The following is a 21,325-nucleotide window of genomic DNA, read 5'->3' as shown; positions in this document are numbered from 1 at the left end:
TATCCCAGCAGCCCGATAGCTAAATCTGAACTTCCTGTCCCAGGATATTAGGGAACACAATCTTGAGGTCATCATGGTGCTAAAGAGTGAATGGAATTCTGGAAAGGAGCACCAGAAAAGAGGAATGGTACAATGTTCTTCCTGACCATGTGCTTAAACTAGCTGCTGACTGAACTGTGCAGGTTCCAAGAGTGGAGCTGAAGCCTGAGCCCTCCCAGGCCCTGCCAGGCTGCTGTCTGAGCCTACACAAGCTAGGACAAAAAGTGTCAGCATCCTTCAGTGTAATGTAATGAGTTCAGAATGTATCATTACCAATATCCAGAGTATAAATTGAAGGTTAACCAATATATTGCAATGCCACGAAAATGTAGAAGATGTGATTGAATCCTAAAGAAAGGAAAAAAAAAAAATAACAGATGCCAGCCCTGAGCCACTCAGGTGCTGCTGTCGAGAGACAAGAGAGTAAGTAAGAAAAGCCACTGCAACTCCTTGGTGGTGTAAAGAGAAATGTACACATGATGATTGTAAAGAGCAGAATAACACAGTGACTAAAGATAAAAATAGCTTTCAAAAGCCCGTATAGCAAAGGAATATAACAGGTAATTCTCAAGACAGGATGACGTGCCTTCACAGTTCATCATGGGCCCCGGCTCAAAGCCTTCATTGCAATTGCATTCAAAACTTCCAATCACATTGGTGCATGTGCCGTTCCCACAGGGATTGCCGATAGAACACTCGTCAGTGTCTGAAAAACAAGAGTAAGCCGTGAACAGACACACACACACGTCGAGGATCTGCAGAGGGTATGGTGACCTCCCCACACACAGCACCTTCCCCTTGGCCTTGGCAGTTCAGAGGACCTGAAGGTTCTCTGTGCAAGGATCTGACTCCCAGATGGTAATGCTTTCTGCCATGGTCACAGATCCAGGGGCTGTGTGTGGACATCTGCTTTGAGAAGAAGTGTGCAAAGACATAAAATAAAATGGACAATTCGACTCATTTTCCTTGTTTGCTTGTTTTGAATGCTTGGGACCAAATCCAGGCCCTGTGCATGCAAAACGAATATAATCTATCGTTGAATTACATCCCAAGGCCTTAGAGTTTGTATAATTTGGCTAAAGATAGATACTGGGAAACTCCATCTTTATATGAACCAAGTTGCATGGGAAAACATAGGAGAAGTAGGGATATTGTTACTAGCTCTTCTTAGTTTTCTAAATCTCACCACCACCACCACCAAGGCTACCTGAGGGTTCCTTGGTCCAAAAGGAGAATAAGGCAGGATATCAAACTATGTAAAAGAGAGCAAATACTCACCTACACACCGGACTCCAGTGTAATCCAGGTTGTAGCCCATTGGACATTCACATCGGAAGGATCCATCGGTGTTGATACACTGACCGTTGGAGCAAATGCCTGGGCTCTCAAGACACTCATTGACATCTAAAGTGTAAAACTGCCCATGAGCTTCCTCATAGAAAAAGATATGCTAATATATGCACATGTACTAAACAAACATCTGACGTGAATGGAACATACATATTCCTTTTGTCAGAAGAACAGATATTTAACATGTCAGTATAGTCATATGATATAAACATATATATGTTTCATAAACTATTACGTAGATCCTTTAAATACAATACACTATAAGACATATTCAAACTAGCAAGATTTATAAAAGGAAAGGCTCATCTGTGAATGTGACAGGAGGAATAAAACGTGTCAAAGCCTACCTTCACGTGTATCATGAAGACTAGGGACTGTCCCGTGGCCATATGGACACAGATCCTGGAATGCAACTGCAGAGAGACAGATTCTCCATTACTGAAGAGCTTCGTTTTAAGAGCCAGTTCACACTGTACAAGTACATCTTTAACAAGCCTTTTGTTTTGTTTTGTTTTCTTGCCTGTTGTCTGAAATGTGCCCTGTAGACCAGGCTGGCCTTGCACTCACAGACTGGCCTGATTTCTGCCTCCTGAGTACTGGGAGTAAGGGCATGCACCACTGCATCTGGCTCTAGTTTTCTTCAAAATCAACAGTGAGCATACTCAGCCAAGACCATCTGAGCTATTACTAGTAGGGTCCCCTACCAACCTGGGGACTCTGGGTCTGCCTGTCTAACATGAGGAAGTCCAAAAACTTCCCTGTCCTTTATACCCAGAAACCACTCCTAATCTATTGACCCTCCCCGGGTTGATCTTGCTGGGAATTACTCTGTAATTCACTGGTGCTGACGGATCCTTGGGGAGTTGTAGGGCTACTGTGCTCATTTCATTTCTCAGAATTTATGTAAGGTTCTGAGAACCACAGATCATGAAATTGGACCAACATAGGATTTTACTCATCTGTGTCTTTCTTTTGGATAGTAGGGATAGAACTCTGGCCTTGCAGGTGTTAGGCCTATGCTTCATTGCCAAGCTACTCTTTAGCACTTCCACCTTGGGACTCGTGAAACTTCTTGCATCTTCTGCCTGCCCGCCTCCACAGTTTAGTCTTTAGAAGGCAGGTGGTGCTAAGGCTTTAGAAGGAGAAGCGAGTGGGAGGCCTCAGTGTACACGCTCTGTGTCGTAAACGCTGGTGGAGGTCTTGCCAAGCCGCTGTTCCCGGAACCACTCACTGATGGAGCCGTACACAAAGGTGTAACTTTACCTCCCATGTAACCGCAACACCAAGCTCTCTCTGCCCTTTCCTCTCACCTTCATCATCTTTGGGGCACAGCTCGCACGGGTCCCCCCAGCCCTCGCCGGGCATCTTGCTGCAACAGCACTTTGCTTTGGTGGTGTTGAAGGCCTTGGGCACCGAACACTTGCCATCTTCAAAGTTGGTGAAACAGAAGCTCTGGCGGGTATCTAGTCAGGAAAGCAAATGGCACAGCTCCTCACTGCTCTCTAGACAGACGCGACAGTGCGGCTGCAACTGGTTCTGACTCAACAGTTCTCAGGGGAGGACACAAGGCACATGCTGCATCAATAGTTAAAAGACAGGCCTGAACATTCTTCCTGGGTCACTTTTATTTGCTAGTTTAAACTGACCTGCCTATAAAACGTTATTACATCTGAAATATTTCAATGTTGTGTTTAGGGATTTGTAACACCAGCCTCAGTCGGGAAAAATATTCCCACAGCCTCCCCGTTTTCACTGTCACATTAATGCTGTACGAAAACAACGAATTTAACTTTAAGTAAATTAAAGTGTGCCCAAGGTAACTCATGTACTGATAAATAACAGCCCATTCCAGCAACCAAATGAAAGTGCCAAACCGAGACAATTTTTCCTTCTGGCATAAAAATCTGAAAACATGTATTAACAATGTTAGCAGAGTGATCGAAGAGCTGCCCTTTCTGAGACACGCTTGAGAAGTCTATGCTGCAACTGTGGAAGGTACATTACTGACAGACAACATTTTGTCGTAACAAAGCCCTGGCGTGGTGAAGAGAGATGATGACAGAGGGGTCAGCCCACAGCTTACCAAAACATCTCCGCCCATTATCAGACAAGACAAAGCCAGGGGGGCAGAGGCACTGGAAGCCTCCCGGGGTGTTGGTGCAGGAACCAAAAAGGCAGATGTTGGGGTCTTCGTCACACTCGTTTATATCTACAGAAGAGTGAGAGTCTGTTAAACAACATTCTGCTCCACAGACGAAAATATCTACCTGCCCATACTGCAACAGTTAATCAGAGGGTGTTTTATTAATAGAACTAGAGATGGCACTGTGTGTATAACAAGAATTTTTAGGGTAAATTAGTGCATTAAAAGTTGACAGATCACATCCAGTTTCAGCAGGCCTCATGCCAGAGCTTCCCATGTCTACCTACAGGTCCTGACTCTTTGTCACTAGGGATGGGACTTCACTGCCTACCTGAAGTAACCAACTTACATGCCTCATAGACTCAAGAAACTCAAATGGCTTGTGCCCATGGAGCGACTCTTCCCCCGCCCAACACCTCTCTTGGAATCCAGCAGGGGATGTCTCTGGCTTTTTCTGTGCTTATTCACAAGCAGTGTGTAGCTGCCCGTTCCACTCCTCAGTACCTTCCACACTCTGTTGGCAATGACCCAGTGACTGTACACCCCATCACCAGCTTGTGCATCTTTTTTCTGTTCTCTTTACACTGCCACCAAGGGTGCCCTCCTACACACACAACTGTTTCTACTGGATGATTGATGTCAATGGAATTAGGGACTCCTGCAGACCATGAAAGTACCATTCCTCAGATCCTGGAATGATTCCTTAAAATAAGGAATCCTTCCCAGTGCTTTTCAGTCTTTCGTGTGCGTAGAGAGGAATGCTTATCTGCTGGATTCTTTCATTCAAGAGACTAAGTGCACACACACACACACACACACACACACACACATCACATGTACACTGCAAATACAGATCTCTCACATGCATCACCTCCACACACATGGACTACACACATGTACATGCACACACACCACAACACATGCAAGTACACACATGCTACTGTAGTCACTACTGCTAGTTTTAAAGAAAGAGATTGCTGGACTATGGGATTTCTTTGTTACTTTGTTGTAAATTCATTTACATATACACAGAGAGATAAAAATTCCTCTCCCGTATTCCCAAAGCAAAACAACAACAACCAACCAAACAAACAAACAAAAAAGGCAGAGACATTCTTTAACTCTCAATAAACTTTTTACCAGATTGATTCAACTATGTTTGTTATTATTTTGACTAATCAAGTTAAGATCCAATCTCATAGTGAACCATATAAACTAACCAGAATGACTAAGGATACCCATAATATCTAATCACGTGGTCTGACATTAATTTGGTAGTCAACAGCCCTTTTCACTTTGTAACTGCCCTGAATATGGACAGCGGAGCTATTTATCTGTACAGTCTTGTCAAGGGTGGTAGATTAAAAACCTCAGAGACAAACACAGCGTTTGCAATCCTTTCGTGTTAGCGAAGCTGCACTTAGATGCTACTGCTTTGAATGCCAGTCGTGCTGTAAAAACAGTTCACAAAAAGTGAAACAGTGAGCTGTGCAGAGGTCACTCTCATCTTGCCTGCTGGGCATTCTGAGTCCCTGTTTTGAGGATGAACAGTGTTCTCCAGTGCTGGCAGCTTCATCCGGAGACACCAACTATGGCAAAGGTATTAATATTTTCTGTGTTTATCTAAGTAATGCCTTCCCAAGAGGGGAAATGCCAAGAGAACCGTCAAGGTTTCTGCTTCATGTTTTCAGGACCCTGGACACCTTTAAGAGCTATTCTAAAATCATGTGCCAAAGATTACATTGTAGACGTTTAGAACACAGATACGGGGGTATAATGAAAAGCCTTTGGCTAGCGGTGAGAGATTTCTGTTGATGAGAACAAGCCCTCACCCGGAAGCTGCCAACACTCTACCACCCAACCATTTCTGACCATTCAATAAAACAGAGGCAGACAGCTCTGTTGAACTCCCAAGCCCAGCGTGCACACAGTGGCTGGGGTTGATGTTTCCACAGAGCCTGCAGTCAGCCGCACGCCTCCGTGACCTCACCAATGAATTCGAGCCTCACCAATGCAGTTCTCGCTCTTCACTTCGTATCCGGGGGGACAGATGCACCTGAAGGAGCCCTCCAAATTCTGACAGGTCCCAGGAGAACAAGAGCCAGGAAGCGCAACACACTCATTCGTGTCTTTGGGGAGAAAGAAAACAAGAGATATAACCCAAACACGAGGCACTCATTGCAGACTTATCTGCTTGCTGAATTACAGTACCATAGATTCCACTCAGGCCCTCTGATCTGCTGGGTCACCAGGGACAAAGATACCCTGTCACTCTACCGATATCATGGATGCTTCTTAGGAGGGAGGCTGTTAGCTCTCTTCATCTGTCTCCTCGTGCGCTTTTACTGAGACACAGCCTCAAGCACTGTTCCCAATAAAAGCTCCCCCCGCGATGCATTCCCAATGGGTGGTTGAAACCTTAGCCTGAAAAGTCCCTGACACAGGTCATGGTAGTCACGTGATCTGATGATGAAGTGTGGGTAAGCTACGTGTGCCTGTGGAGTTCATACCGTCTCTTGGAACAAAAGCACCATCAAGATGAGTGGCTGTAAGGTTTCTTACCGATACAGTTTTTGCCGTCTGGAGTGAGTTCGTAACCCTCATTGCACAGACACTTGAAGGAGCCGATTTCATTGAAGCACCGTCCGTTTCTGCACACCTGGCCAAAAAATGAGCTGCACTCATCTATGTCTGTAAAGGGAGAGGAGTCAGCATTTCAGAGGGAGCTTCTACACGGCCCCATTTCACTAGCTGAAGCCTGAAAACAAAGCTCCACAGCGTGCTTTAATCACAGAAAAGAAAATGGCACATATCGTAAGGACGGCATAACTGACAGGGGCACATAGGGCCTCCTCGTCTCTCAAGGGCATGAGCTACCACTGAGGAATTTACAAACAGGTAATGTTTGAAGGTTTAAGGTCAGTCTTTCCATTTCCTTCCCAGCTGAAGAGTATTTCTTTCTGCAGAGGAGAGAGGACTATGGGATGTAACTTGACTGGGTAATTTGCATGGACCTTTACCTGGATGTAAGGGTGCCATTCAAATGACAAAGGGAACACATCAGTGTCGCCTTCGTCCTTGTATTGACTCCTCCTCCTTGGGGAAACCTCTCACTCATTAGTTCCCACCAGTCCTATTTGTATATCAGTGTGAGGCAGAAGCAGAAATCCTGTGCTGAGCATAGGGGTGGTTTGAGCGCCTTGCTCAAAACCTGCTTGCTGTGCGTTTGTGTGTGTGTGTGTGTGTGTGTGTGTGTGTGTAGAAAGGCATACTGAGATGCGGATACAAGTGTATGTGTATGTAGACACCTGCTGGGGCTCAAGTGTAAATTAGGAATGAACTCATATAACGGATAGGAGGTAACATGTGTGTCTCCATCTCACAGAGAGGGGATAGAGAACCTAAAACTATAAATCAGTCTTGATCCCTTGACAGGCCTCTCAGTGACCTTTCACCCTGACAGACTGGGGTTGTGAGGAAAGGCTGGAGACAGTAACTGGCCTTGAGATTACAGAGGGCAACAAACGGCCATAGGCGGCTGGAGCGCGCTCAGTGGCCTGGCCTGTCTTGTGGTGTGCGTGTAAGCTTAACAATAAAAGTCGTCTGTGCTCTTGGGTCTTCTCTTTGTTTCAGGACATTCCGTTTTGTTGGCATGAAAGAGAAACAAGGACAAGCTGACAGAGAAGGCTTACCCAGGCAATCGTTGTTGTGAGTGAGCTCAAAGCCAGGATAGCACAGACAATTGTAGGACCCCACAGTGTTCTTACACGTCCCGTTTCCACATGGATGGCGCTCACACTCATCGACATCTATCAGGAAGAACTCAACTTTTAGCCAGAGCCGGTTATTCACCTTTACCATTTACCAGTTTCTTGCCCTCATCAATTCATTTATTTACATTCTCCTCAGGACAGTGCTAGGGACCACTCATATATACATACATATGTGTTTATATATGTATGTATGAATGTATATGCATATATACATATATGTGATATATATGTATGTGATATATATATGTATATATGTATGTATGAATGTGGAAAAGGGGAACAAATCAAAATCGCAAACTCACAAAAGAGAAAAAGTTTAATTACTTATTGATATAGACAATTCTCAGAAACAGTGGATAGAAGCATGTTGTTGGCAGAGATGTTGCAATGAACCAGTTTGCATATCAAATATTAAAGCATTAACACCTCTGTTAAAGAATTTATATATCCTGATTTCATAAGGAGAACTTCAGTCCCCTTAATGAATTAGTGAAATTCAAATAGGAGTGTGTTTAGAATTTTGTCAGGAGCTTTCTAAAAATCCCAGGGAGAACAGTTAGGAACATTATCCATGACAGGAGACGGCAGATCTGAAGGGATGGGTATTGGTTCAGGACACCCCAAAACCAAGTTCTCACTACAAAGGAGATTCATTTGCCCCAGAGGGACAAAGGGCAGGGAATAAGAGACAAAGACTGGAGGAGATAGAGGGTAAGGAAGAAAGGGAAGGGCATGAGGGAGAGGGGAAAAAGGTATTTATCTCAGAGGAGGATAAAGAATTGCCTCTGGATAGAGAGGAGACAGACTCGGCCCAAAGGCAAATTTATAGGCTTAGAAAGATAAAAGGAAAAAAAAAAAACTTTAAAAAGGTTTAAAAGGTAAAAGGTCTGAGGGTGAGTTGGTTTGTTTTGTTTGGGCATATTAATTGGGGCAGCCAAAAGGGAGCTTTTGATTGCTGAACTTGAATACTTTGCTAGCTGGACCTTGGTAGTCAGCCTCTGGAGGAGGAAGTGGCCAAATAAGGGAACAGACCTTGGCAGCTAGTTTCAGTTAATGTAATCTAACAGCAAGGCAGAAGGGAGAAGAACAAGGCCTGCCAGAGCCATGTTTGTCACGCTTGGGGTGCCTAGAGTCCCTGCAAGTCCCATCCTCCGGGAGGCTAGCCTGCAGAGCCACCACACAGGGAACAGGCACAGCTCCTGGGAAGAGAGCAGTGTCGAGAGGGCCGAGGCTCTGACTGACTTTTATCATGGAAGAACTGCTCACGCAGGGACAGATTTTTCCCATATGAACTTCTGAGTCATAAATACCACAGTGTGTGTGTGTGTGTGTGTGTGTGTGTGTGTGTGTGAAAGAGAGAGAGATGACACTCTGTGAGAGACAGTCTCCTGTAAGCAAGCGTCCCCACAGATGCCATGCGCACCGCAGAGAGCCCGGAATACCTTTGCATGAGCACTTGCATGAGCACTCACCCTTTGCATGAGCACCAGTTAAGAGATTGTCCCCTGTTACTCTGGGGCAGCCCGTGGCGCGGGAAGGTACACTCAGGGTCGAATAGGCGAACCGAGGCTTTCCCCACACACAATCCTCATTGCACAGAAATGACCCCACACTATTGAAACCGGATTCTAACGCTCACCTACCAAGCACTGAGAATCCCCAAAAGGTGGGTACACAGCCCTGGCTTTCCCACCCTGAGAACGTTCTGTATACAAGTGAGCGAGTTTACAATTTAAACTTCCCTCTTTCGAATATGAAGCATAGAGAGGCACTCTGACGGAGGCACAGCCCCTGGTGACATCAGAGCTAAGGCATCCTGTGCAGTCCCAACTTCAAGGCACCCTGCTCACCTGCCTTTGGAAATGTTAACTAACACTCTCATCGTTAACAAGCCATTGTGCTGGCTACTGGGAAAATTTGAAGACTCTGGTTCCATTTTGTAACCGCTTTAAGAGCTAGGAAAATTCCACTTAGCCCCGAACGCGTGTGAACATATTTCGTGCCATATGATCTTTTGGAGCAAAATGTTGAGAATCACGGAGCAGAGCAACCTCCTATGGTATGCAAATTTTACATCAAAGCCTCCTTAAGCTGTTTAGCATGGCAGAGACACGGCAGCTGCTGAGCTTGGGTGATGTCGCCATCATCTGCCCTCAAGTCCCAGCCTCGCTCCACTCCCGGTCCAGAACACTCTTACCCATGCACATGGTCTGGTCTTGAGAAGCCTTAAATCCATTGTTGCAGATACACTGGTAACTGCCTTGCAGATCAACACACAGGCCGTGACTGCAAACATTAGGAATTTCCAAACATTCATTGCGATCTAAAACAGAAAAGAGAGAAAGAGAGAGAGAGACACATGTTACACATAACTGATTTTTATTAAGATTCCTTCATTTTTCACAGAGGCGTTTCTCTAACCTGCTATTAATTATTGTAGACAGGCTGAGAATGAACCAGAACAATGGCTGAATCAAAATAAGCAAGCCTTTCAAGTACTCATGCCTCTCTTTTCAGTCATGCAATTTTTTGTAGGTTGACTGGGACCTCAAGGATTCTATCTTATACCAGAAGAATCCACCAAAGCAACCTCCTTTCTCGACAAAATAATCTGGGAGTTGCGATGGGAGCATTTCAGCATGACGAATGGACTGAGTTAGCCAATCTTTCCGAAATCATCCTTAAGGAGGTTTGTGGTGAGAAAGCAAGGAGCCCTCCGAGGTCAGGGCCCCCACGGATGGCTGGGTTTAGTGACCGCCAGCCACTCGCTTACCTACGCAGGCTCCATTGGGAGAGAGTTTGAAGCCGGCTGCACACTCGCAGCGGTAGCTGCCCGGACTGTTGATGCAGTCGGCATTGCGCTGGCACAGGTTGTCACCATTGCTGCACTCATCGATGTCTGCAAGAGCAATGGGTCCAGGTGAACACTCTTTCACGGTTGCTCTGGGGTCACGTCTGCTTCCCCACCTTCCTTGCTCAACTCTTTGACCACACAAGAGATGGCGCAGCCCCAGAAGCCCACCCAAAATAGCAAAGTCTTTGGAGGGCGGGCATTCTGTTTCCCAGATTACCTTCGCAGACCAAGAGCAGGTCGTTGTAGCTGAAGCCTGTCGGGCACTCACAGCGGAAACTGCCGATCTGGTTAATGCACACACCATTTGCACAGATGCCTGGGATCTCTTTACATTCATCAATGTCTGAAATGGGATGGATTTAGTAAAAGGTATGCAGTTCTGCTAAACACATTTACCATCTTACGTTGAAATGATGCTACGTGCAGCCCGAAAGGAAAACACACACTCTGTTCACGTCGAGTGAAAACTGGCATAACCAGAGACCACAGAGTAGTTAGTTTCTCTAAAGGGTTTTGGGAAAGATAAGGTGGTTGGTAAAACGTGGGAAGTGATCTTGGGTGGCAAGGAGGCAAGTGACCAAATGATGGGGGTTGATATAAAAATATACCAAGAGCTGAAGATGTACTTTGAAAAGGGTAACTGGCGGTTCAAATACCGTGAGGGGCTGGAGAGGTGGTCCAATCGGTAGGGTGCTTGTCATGTAAGCAGAAGGGTGGGCTTCTGCTTTCTCAAGGTGGACATGGTGGTGTACACCTGCAATCCCAGGGCTGAGAGGGGAGGACCAGGCACGGGGGCTGGGGGAATCCCTGAAGCTCCTGGCCAGCCAGCCTAGCTGCAAAGGCCCTTTAGATTCAGTGAGAGACCGTGTCTCAGCAGAGAGTGTGCAGAGGGATGAGGGAAGACCTCAGGTGTCAACCCCTGGCCTTTATGAATGCAAGCACACGTGTACAGATGTACCAACACACATAGGAGGCACGTCGCTGCCGCATACACCAAGCAAGGTAGATTATTTAGCCGTGTAAGACAATATGCATGACAAGGGAAATTCAAATTTTTGCGTGGTGTGCATGGACCCTTGAGATTGTCAAGTTATTATCATAACTGAATTGCTAGGCTATGCTGATAGAATATAAGACTATTATTAACACTTGGTCGATGTCTTTAAGCATGGTTTCTTGGTTAATTAACTAACCACATTAGCCTGGAATCCAGATTATTAGACTTTGTGGCACTGTTATATCGGGATGCTTGGGCACAAAACATGACACATATATGCACATGTTTACATGTGTATATGTACATTCACAAATGCAATGGGAGCAAACTCACCAACAGCTTTTCCTGTGTGGATGTCAAAGGTGAATCCGGGAATATTTCCACATATAGTTTTAAAGTCAGCTATCAAACAGAAACAAAGGCAGGCACTCTTAACATTCCCAGGCACATTTAAGATATCTTTATACCATTATTTTCACCAGCAAGAACATTGTTTTATTATCCACAATCAGTCTTTTAAATTGTAATAATATGCATTTGATAACAATGTCTGCTTCTGCAAAGGGCCTAGCTAGGCACTCTCTATCGTAATTCCTGTCATAATCTTTTATTTGATCTCATAGCAGAAAATAAGCAAAATATTTTAAAAAGCAAAATTTCTTTGGCAATCAAGTTATTTTTTTCCCTTATCATTCAAAGAGCTCTAATAATGGTTCAATTCATGCCGCTCAGATGGCTCAGGGGTAGAAGCTCTTACTGAGTTAGCTTGATAGCATGAGGTAGAGGCCTTCGTTGCCCTATGACCTCCACATACATGCAAACTAGCATGGATACAAACACACACAAAATGAAAAAAAAAAAAACAACTGAAATCATAATAGAAATATATAATTTACACAAATTGAGAAACGATGAATTTAAAAAGGCTGTGCTTGCACAAGGTACAGATGTACGGAAAAAGTTTTGCAGTGGAGGCATAGGCCAGAGATGACCCATTGGATAAAATAGAGACTGTAAGGGTTATTCTTACCTATAACTCACCAAATCAACATAAAGGGACACTGATTGGTTGGAGAAAGATGTCTTAGACGTCTGTTGTGACACATGCATGTATAACTCTTAAGACTGTAGTGGTAAAAATGTATATGGCATGTGGCTCTAAATGCCACCAGTATGAGGATTTTGTAGTTCTCTTCCATCAATAAACAGAGTTGTTCAATTCAATGGTTTCTAATAGCCTGGCCACTTCCAGGTAAGTACCTATGTATCTATGTATGTATGTATGTATGTATGTATGTATGTATGTATGTATGTATTACTACCTACCTATTTATTTTGACTCCTTAGACAGCATGGTACCCACATGGAATAGCGCCTGCCACTGTTAATTACCCTATTTTCCATAGAAGGAGTCATCAGAAAGGGTAAATCCTCTGCTTGGGTCATACACGTGACAGGATTCTGATGCGCATGTACAGCTGCACCCCAAACCTAAGCCCTTCATTTCCTTCCACAGAGAGAAAAAAAAATATTTTCCCAAACCAGTAATCTTGGACCTTGACTCATGGAGCTTTATAGCCTAGAATGGTGAGAATGTCTTCTCCTTATGAAACACAAATGGGTGAGGGACACACCCATCTGAAAGCTGCCACAGGTGTGGATCTGAAGTGCCCCTGCCCAGATCACCCGGGGGACACTTGGCCACTAGCTTTTGATCAAGGCTGCTATTTGAAGGCTGTAGAGCATCAGAGATTGGGCATTCAGGTGCGGTTGTCTTTAGGGGTCACACCTGCTTCTGGCTTCAGCCTTCATCCTCTGCCTCCTGGTCCACACCTGTGAACAGCTGCTACCTTAAGCTTCTACTACCCTGAACCAAATTGCTCTGCTTGGTTCTCAGAAACATGAGCCAGTATAAATCTGTCTCCCGAAGATGGGCCACTCAGGTAATTTGCTACAGTGATAAAAAAAAAAAAAAGCATGCTGATGAATTTGAGTTGCTACTTGTCCACTCCTTTCCCCTTGAATTCATTTTAGCACCCTCGTAAGTGCTTAACTGTATGCCGTGCCAATGTCTGGTCAAAAATGCATGCCTGGCTTCTTCCATCTTCTCCGTTCAACTTTCAGCTTCTGTAACTATGAAAAACTACCATCCTTTATATATCCCGTATAAGGTCTAGACAAAAAGTAATATAAAGGCAAGTGGTTGTTGTTCTTATCTCTGTGATGTTTCTTTTTCTTTTCCCTTTCTTCTTCAGTGGAATTTGTGCTAGTGAAAAATCCTCCCATGCCAGGCTTGGAGACACAACTCAGTGGCTAGGGGCACTGTCTACTCTTTTGGGTTCAATTCCCAGCCCCAACGTGGCAGATCACAACCATCTATAACCTGTATACTTGGAGATTCAGTGCCCTCTTCTGGCCTCTGCAGGCAGCAGGCACAGAGACAAACATAATGGAAAACACCCATGCACATACAATAACGAAATAGTTTTAAGATGTATTGTCATGCTTTAAAGGTTCCTTCCATGTTGTGGGATAAGCTGAGGAACATTTTTTTTAAAGATTTATTTATTTATTTTACACATATGGGTGCTCTATCTGTGGGTTACTTGAATGCCAGAAGAGGGCATCAGATCCCAGTATAGATGCTTATGAGACACCATGTTGTTGCTGAGACTTGAACTCAAAACCTCTGAAATAGCAGACAGTGCTCTCAGCTGCTGAACCACCTCTCCAGCCCCCACAAGGAACACATTAATGGTTTGTTTTATGCATCTTTTTAAATCAAATGCTTTTTCTTTTTTGACATATTCTTCAAGCAAAGTTTCTTCATCAAATACTTTTTTACATAGTTTTCAAGATTTACTTTAAATAATTATTATTGAAGTTGCCGGCTTTTTGGTGACTTTATACCAAAATAATATACTTCTATATCAAGCACAATGACAGTAGTAAATCCATTTGATGAGTAAACGGATAACTAACTAACTAAATGGTAGTATTATTTGATGGCGATTGTATATAGACCAAATCTATCAACTATAGCTAGCGGTGGTGGCACTTTGCAAGATTTGGAGTTTATGCAACATATGTCTCAGAAGTTAGTTTTTGGCTCCCAAAGCTGGTCATGCCATTTGGGGAAACAGGCCCACAGCACGCTTTTGGATCTCTTCGGAACTGAGCCCCTCTGGCTACAGTACACCGCGCCACCGTTGCCAGGTCACTGACAAAGTCATCGGGAAAGTGTGAGCTGCGGCGCTTACCTGTTCCCGGCGTCGGGCACGGCTCACAGGGTTTGTTCCAGGCTTTGCCAACATTGTACGTGCAGCAGCACATCCTCTTTGTCACATTGAAAGGTAACTCGTTTTCACAAGTGGTCCCGTTATAGCTTCGGTAGCAAAAGCTTTTCCTCATGTCTGCATGGGGAGAAACTGATCAGCGAGGCAGCGAGGGCAGTGGCTAACTGACTTGTTTGCAGCCAGCTTTCCTGGGTGCTACAACTCTGGGAATCCTCTGTTATTTTCATCGTTTTTTCAGATGCACATCTCCTGCTTTCAGGCAAGGTATTTTAAGGATAGTTTTCCAGAGACAACAATTTTTTTTTTTTGTCCTGTATTTATTTTTCTAGTAAAATGTCATTAAAATATTCATTAATTAATTTAATTGAAAAAAGAATTGAAATTTAAATGTCCTCTTATATACATGGAGGATTGAAAAAAGTATTGAAATTTAAATGTCCTCTTATTACATGGAGGATCAAAATTATTTAAGATCTGTAACTCTAATGCTTAAACCTGAGGTGTTTTTTTTTTTTCTTTCTTCTTAAACCTCAGATTTACAGAATATGTAACTATGTGGGGAAAGATTAAGAGCTTGAGCTAGAACAGCAGTTCATAGGCCTCTGAAATATTTCCTCACTCAAAGGGATCTGGTTGCCCAACATTCTGAAAAGTAATTCTGAGACCGGAAGTGCTGTAGGTACAAACCCAGCAACTTTGACCCGAGCAGCTAATCTCAGTGATGGCTACTGACCCATGCAGTTGTGACCTCCGTTGACTTGCATGTACTCAGGGGGGCAAATGCAAGTGTAATTTCCCAGGGTGTTGTAGCAGGTTCCGGGGCCACACACGCCAGGGTGGGCAAAGCATTCATCGATATCTGCAATGGGTAAGAATACCTGGGAGTTACGTTTGTTCTCTGGGTTTATGCCGTGTAGTTTGCTGAACAGAGCCTGGGGGATCCCCTAGTTCCATGCTGGCTTATAAGATTCAGAAATAAAAATAAAAATACCCACTCAGGACGTGTTCACGTTTACATGCCACAGAAACACACGCCTCAAAAAAAGATAAAAAGATCCCTTTTCTAAAAATACCAAGAATTATAAAAATAGACTAAAGCGGAAAAAAAAAAAAAGAAAAAGAAAGAAACGAAAGCCAGAGCAATTTGCCTCATGCCTGTATACATTTGTGGGAATTCACATTCTCTAAGAGGGATTTCTTTGAACTCTGTTTTTTTTTTTTTTTCTATGCCATTTAATTAAATTTTAGCAGCAACTTTAAACTGAGTGCGGGCTATGAGATCCTCCTTTCAAAGTAGAAGCCCCTCACAGGTTCTCAGTGCAGGGAAGCTGCTGGTTGTTTTCCTTACTAAGTCACATTTCTTTCTGAGGCATTTGGCTGACAAGTTCAAAGCTAAAGTCTGGTGACGGAAGTAATGATGCTCTGGTCTTTCTTGTTTGGCCCCTCATCCCACCCAAACACTCAGGTTACATCGCCAGCCACAACTTGGAGCAGTAATGGTCCCCTAAAAAATAAGATCACGACTGTTATGTGACCTGGGGAGAGAAAGAGTCTGCACAACATTTCAACTTCTTCACGTTCTAGCCACCATTTAAAAATGACTGACCATTAACTTACAGTCACACTTAAGTCTACCTGTTTCTACTTAAAATGAGTCTCAGTGTTCCACTGCAACTAACCTTCATATTATAATTCCATTTTCAATTTATGTTTCACCAGTCATCTTACTCAGAATTTTTTTTTTTTTAAATTTTAGGTAAATCAAGGGTCTCAACAGATCCCTCCTGTGGAATGCAGGGCCAGGAGGAGACGCTGTGGATGGGAACCGTCCCAGCTTCCCTCACCTTCACAGATGCGTGTTTCCTCGCTGAGGTAGTAACCCTGTGGGCACTCACACTGGAAACTCCCAAAAGTGTTGATGCAGTTTCCACCCTGGCAGAGACCTGGTAACTCCTGACACTCATCGATATCTGCGAGAGGAGAGACAGTCCATTAACAGTAGGCATCATGGCCAGAGTCAAGAGCACGGGTCTTCAGACAGGACGTCTTGCAGGGATCACAGACATCTGTGCCCCTGAAGGAATGCCCTTGGGTGCTGGGTGCATTCTGACTGTGAGCTTCTTGCCATTGTTGCAGAACTAACTGCTGTTTCTTGAGGAGAGTAATGGGAGCAAGCTGTGGGTGATTGGCTGGGGACAATGTAACAAGGGTTTCTCTGCACAACAACCAGACACCAGATGCCCGCAATGGGCGGCTACTTTTTGTTAAACCATGGCATAGAGTGTGTGCGGCAGATTGCCCACCTGTAATTCCACCCAAGAATCCTGCTGGAGTTGCCTCACACCGACTTTTGTCCCTGCTTCCCTCTAAACCAAGCTTTTTACCTTCTGAGGGCCTACGTGGCAACTGGCGATGAGCTTACCTTCTAAGATGATTGTGATGGGGTTTGGCCTAAAGCCTTCACCTCCAGGACACAGGGTATAGTATTCAGCTACAAAACAATGGAAAACAAGAGGTTTGACTCCCGGATGGATCCCAGAGGTTGAGACCATCAGCAGACATTCAGCAACTGCCAGGCTCAACTCGCACACCCTCGGGGGAAATCTGTATTTTTCCTTGTGTCCTTTCAAATGCATTTTCACTAATGTATGTCACATTTTACTCCCTAATATCATTACTTCATCAATGGCAGACACTGGGATAACAAAAGCCATTTATGTGTATATTTTAAAGAAAACACTTCCTTCTGGATAATTCATATCACAAATATTTTGGCAAGTAAAAAAAAAACACAACAACAACAACAAAAAAACACCAGGAGCCTACGGTACAAAGGTCTAGTTTTGGTGCAGATCGGAACACATGTTTTTATTTAAAGTGCTCTGTGACTGACTTCAGGGTACACTTTACCTATGAACCTGAACTAACCATCTCCAAGAAGAACTGAGAACGGCCTTCATCTGGGATACCATGGAGAATCGATGTAATGACCATTCAGATTGGATTGTGGTTAAGATCAATTTTTAGAGAAACATAATGGCAAAAAGAAAATAGAAAGGAAGGAACTTGAAATTCCTTTTCTATAAAAACACTCTTGGCGGCTTTCAGCATAACCTTTGACAACAGTCCAAAACCACCCCTCCCACCGCCCGCAGTCCAAGAAGACAACGGCAACTTGTTTCTAGAGCCGGGGACCGGAGCCTTCCCTTCTTCCTCCTTCACCTCCGTACTTACTGCTGTTTACAGGCGGGCACGTCTCGCAGGGGTTTCCCCAGGCCTTGCCCAGGGAGCAGCAGCACGAGGAGCGACTGACGCCCACCCCGACCTCTGTGTTGCAGGACAGACTCCCGTCTCCTCGAGGCCCAAACTTGAGGTAACAGTTGCCCACGCGGTTGTCTGCAGAGTGAAAGGATAATTTAAAGGGGTCCCTGGAGTCCACGCCCCTCGCCTTCAAACTCGCCTTCAAACTCGCCTTCAAACTCAGCCGTAAGAAACGATGACTGGAGGCAGTCCCTAGAGATCACGAACCGCTTTTTGCATACACGGAATAAACAAGACAGGCTTTTTTTTTTTTTTTTTAATTTGGGGGTGCTCTGGACATTTCAAATCCTGTGGATGTAAGAGAACTGGGGTATGATTAATCTGTGTCATCGGCTTGTGAGGAACTGGAGACATACCTAGGACAATTTAACTAAGTGTGCAGCGGGCTATCTCATTCCGCTCTGCTCTTCCATCCGCATTCTCCGATGGTTCCATCTCAACCTTCACTGCAACTTCTGCACAGTTTGTCAGTCTACATCTCTCTAGGGAAAGGATCCAGTTTTCTGAACACTGCCTCGTCTTTACCGTTACCGTCTTGAACCTCGGCTTTAAACAGTACTTTTTCCCTTTTCTCTTGAGTACTATCAAGTTCAGAGTTCTTTCTTACCTTTTTTTTCTGAGTTCTAAACCTTTCTGCTTATTCCTTTCTCTAGAGTTATTTCCAGGTTATCCTTTCCACAAGTTAAACTGGATAATCTTTCCCCTACTCACAGCGCGATTTTACTTTCTCCCCCAGTCTTGGGGCTTTTCAATTGAGGGAAGTTTTCAGCCTTTTCAGCTCTCCAGTTTTGCTGCCATTTCTGATATTTTACTCCCATTCCTTTTGCATACGAGTAATAATAAGGCTTGATAACTTAATCTTCAAAATGTTTCTGGAGAATGACATCACCAGTACCTTTTCCCTTAGCCTGAATTCCAGATATCAGCATCTTTTTTTTTTTTTTTTTTTTTTAACATAGACTATTACAATGGCTTCTTAAATCACATTTCAGCTTCCACCCTTGGCCCAGTCTGTTTTTGCCTTTGTAGCCAAAGTGATTCTTCAGAACTGCTTCAGGCCAGGCCACCCCCAAGAGTGCTCATCTCAACCAGAGAATTTGAAAGTCTATATGAGTCCACAAAGTACCTTTCACTTCGGCTGCACACACCACAACCTTCTGGCTGCTTCTCATTGTTATACTTTACTGTTTTCATTTCTTTCTCTTGCCAAGTCTTGGGTACACAGAACTGAGTTAACTCAAGGTCCCTCCCAGGTTAGGTTTGAATTCATTCAACATCCTTTCCTTTCTCTTCCCCCTATTTTTTTTCTCTGTTCCTGTTTTTCTTTTCCTACTGGACCATTCAAATGCCTTGCTAGTAGCTTTTGCATGTGTTCTCATAAAAAATTTTTAATGTGCTCATTTAAAACTTAAATAAATGACATTTCTGCCGTGTATCTGAGTTTTAGTGTCTAATCACACTTGCTTTGTGAATAAACTGTGCATGATTCTATGATGTCCAAGTGCTTATAATTCTTGCTTGTTTTGAGATTAGTCTGGAGCACAGGCTACATTCTAATATCCAATCTTCATGACTCAGCTTTTAAAAAAATCTGCAGAGTGTACTAAGCTGGTTTCTAAATCTATGTCACCACAAACAATACTACACTGAACATCTTACACACACCTACAAAATTCAGTGTGTTAATATCTTTGGCATATAAAACCAGGACAGAAATTTATGGTTATTTATCCTTCAGAAGTAAAGATCATTACCCTTTATTGTCTTCAGTGGATCCTTTTCAATATTTTAAAATAAATTTAAGTAGAGTTTATAGAAGATTAAATCTATCTACATTGAAAAGAATTATTGGTTATTTTAGTAAGGATTTAGTCTTCACTAACTCAAATATCTGCTTCCCCCTTGCTTGGTTTTGCACTCACAATTGTCTTTTGCATTATAAACTTGGAATCATCTTAAGTGTTCCTCATGGGAACAGGCTGTTTTTCTTTAAATGAATTATAGCAAATACTTACCATAATTCATTGTCAAGAGAGTTTAAATATTTGACTCTACCTACATGATTCTATTTACTTCACTTAGTTTTCACTTACCAACGCAACCAACACCGGTAGGGTTCAGCTGAAAGTCAGGTGGGCAGTTACATTCATAGCGACCAGGCGTGTTCACACAGAGGCCGTTGACACAGTTTATGGGGTCCGCACACTCATCAATATCTGTGAACATTTAATATTTCCATGTTAACATCTTTACTTCTATCTACAAAGAGCTATTCCAGTGAACTGAGTGGATCTTTTCTCCAAGTCATTAAATGTTATTGTGAAGGACTCAGCAAAGTGGAAATAATGATTCATCATAAACCCAGAGTAGGTTCTGTAATGGTGAGGATTTTGTGTATGTATGCACGTGTGTGGTGCATACATCTGTGTGTGTGCATGTGTGCATGTATTTGGAGAGTATAGGGAGACAACAGAATTATACTACATAGTCCTGGCTTGCCTGAAATTCACTAGGTAGACCAGAAAGGCCCAGAACTCATAGAACATGATATCTTCAATAATGCCACTTAATATCTTAATATATAAGCAATAATTAAATGTTTGCAATTCCAAGGAAGAAAAATTATCTGCTTTAAAAAACGAGAAGCTGTACAGGTTCAAAATCGCTGTTCAGTCTATATAAAAGCTCACTGAGAGGCATAGACCTTGGTTCTGGGTAATTTTGGTGTGTGATGTTTTTTATTTACAAGGTTTGCTTACAATAAATTTTATAAAAAATTAACAAAAATGACATGTGTGTAAAAGTTCATGTATGTTCATACACATATATGAATGATTGCTAGTTTTGTGTTAAATGATGGAGTTGCTTATCTAGACATGAATAAATTTCAGAGTAGAAATTAAATGTACTAAAACGTTCTTTTCTCTTTTTGGAAACATGCACAGCCAAATGTACAGATAATTAAAGAAAAAAAATGAGTTTCTGTATTTAGCATAGAATACTTATGTCAAGCAATGAGAACACAGTTGATCCTGGGTGTCAGTACCTGTGCAGTTTCCTCCTGTACGGTCCAGTTCATAGCCATCATCACAAATACAGTGAAACATCCCAGGCAAATTGTTACACGTTCCAAAGACACAAATGTTTTGGAAGGAGCATTCATCAATATCTGAAGACAAAAAATAAGGTCATCTTCTATTTACAAAGATATTTAACTCTCAGAGACTTATAAGCAGCAACATTTTTTTTCCTTGTCATTTTTTTCTAGATAAATAGTATCAATGGTAACTAAGGCCTGTTTGTTGATAGGATGAGATATAAAACAAGTACCATTTGGTTCAATGTTATCTTATACTTCCTCCCCCCCTTCTGTAGTTCTAGGAACCTAACGTAGAGACTTACACGTGCTAGGCACGTGTCTTACTATTGAGCTGCACCCGAGACCTGAGTGTCTAATATTATAACTGTTTGATTACAATATACCCAAACAGGAAGTGCCAGCTAGGCAGTATAAATAGAATACAGAAATTAAATGCAAACCCATCAAATGAG

The 21,325-nt window shown here is 43.2% G+C and overlaps 1 protein-coding gene across 1 annotated transcript in view; it reads right to left on the bottom strand.

Moving 5' to 3' along the window:
- Fbn2 (fibrillin 2) overlaps nt 1-21,325 on the bottom strand; it is a 220,748-nt gene that overhangs the window by 31,430 nt on the left and 167,993 nt on the right. Inside the window, exons 35-53 of the mRNA XM_021634127.2 lie at nt 20,820-20,942; nt 19,867-19,989; nt 17,687-17,848; nt 16,875-16,943; nt 16,297-16,422; nt 15,186-15,311; nt 14,417-14,569; nt 11,490-11,558; nt 10,377-10,502; nt 10,079-10,204; nt 9,503-9,628; nt 7,225-7,341; nt 6,095-6,223; nt 5,542-5,661; nt 3,473-3,598; nt 2,700-2,852; nt 1,737-1,802; nt 1,318-1,443; nt 626-745 (exon numbers count right to left, since the gene is read on the bottom strand). Of these exons, the coding sequence (XP_021489802.1) occupies nt 626-745; nt 1,318-1,443; nt 1,737-1,802; nt 2,700-2,852; nt 3,473-3,598; nt 5,542-5,661; nt 6,095-6,223; nt 7,225-7,341; nt 9,503-9,628; nt 10,079-10,204; nt 10,377-10,502; nt 11,490-11,558; nt 14,417-14,569; nt 15,186-15,311; nt 16,297-16,422; nt 16,875-16,943; nt 17,687-17,848; nt 19,867-19,989; nt 20,820-20,942 (2,286 nt within the window). The remainder of the gene's footprint in view (nt 1-625; nt 746-1,317; nt 1,444-1,736; nt 1,803-2,699; nt 2,853-3,472; nt 3,599-5,541; nt 5,662-6,094; nt 6,224-7,224; nt 7,342-9,502; nt 9,629-10,078; nt 10,205-10,376; nt 10,503-11,489; nt 11,559-14,416; nt 14,570-15,185; nt 15,312-16,296; nt 16,423-16,874; nt 16,944-17,686; nt 17,849-19,866; nt 19,990-20,819; nt 20,943-21,325) is intronic.

The sequence above is a fragment of the Meriones unguiculatus genome, chromosome 2 (genome assembly GCF_030254825.1).
Source record: "Meriones unguiculatus strain TT.TT164.6M chromosome 2, Bangor_MerUng_6.1, whole genome shotgun sequence".
Taxonomy (NCBI): domain Eukaryota; kingdom Metazoa; phylum Chordata; class Mammalia; order Rodentia; family Muridae; genus Meriones; species Meriones unguiculatus.
Note: the sequence above shows the minus strand (reverse complement) of the source record. Positions and strands in the feature narration are given on the sequence as shown.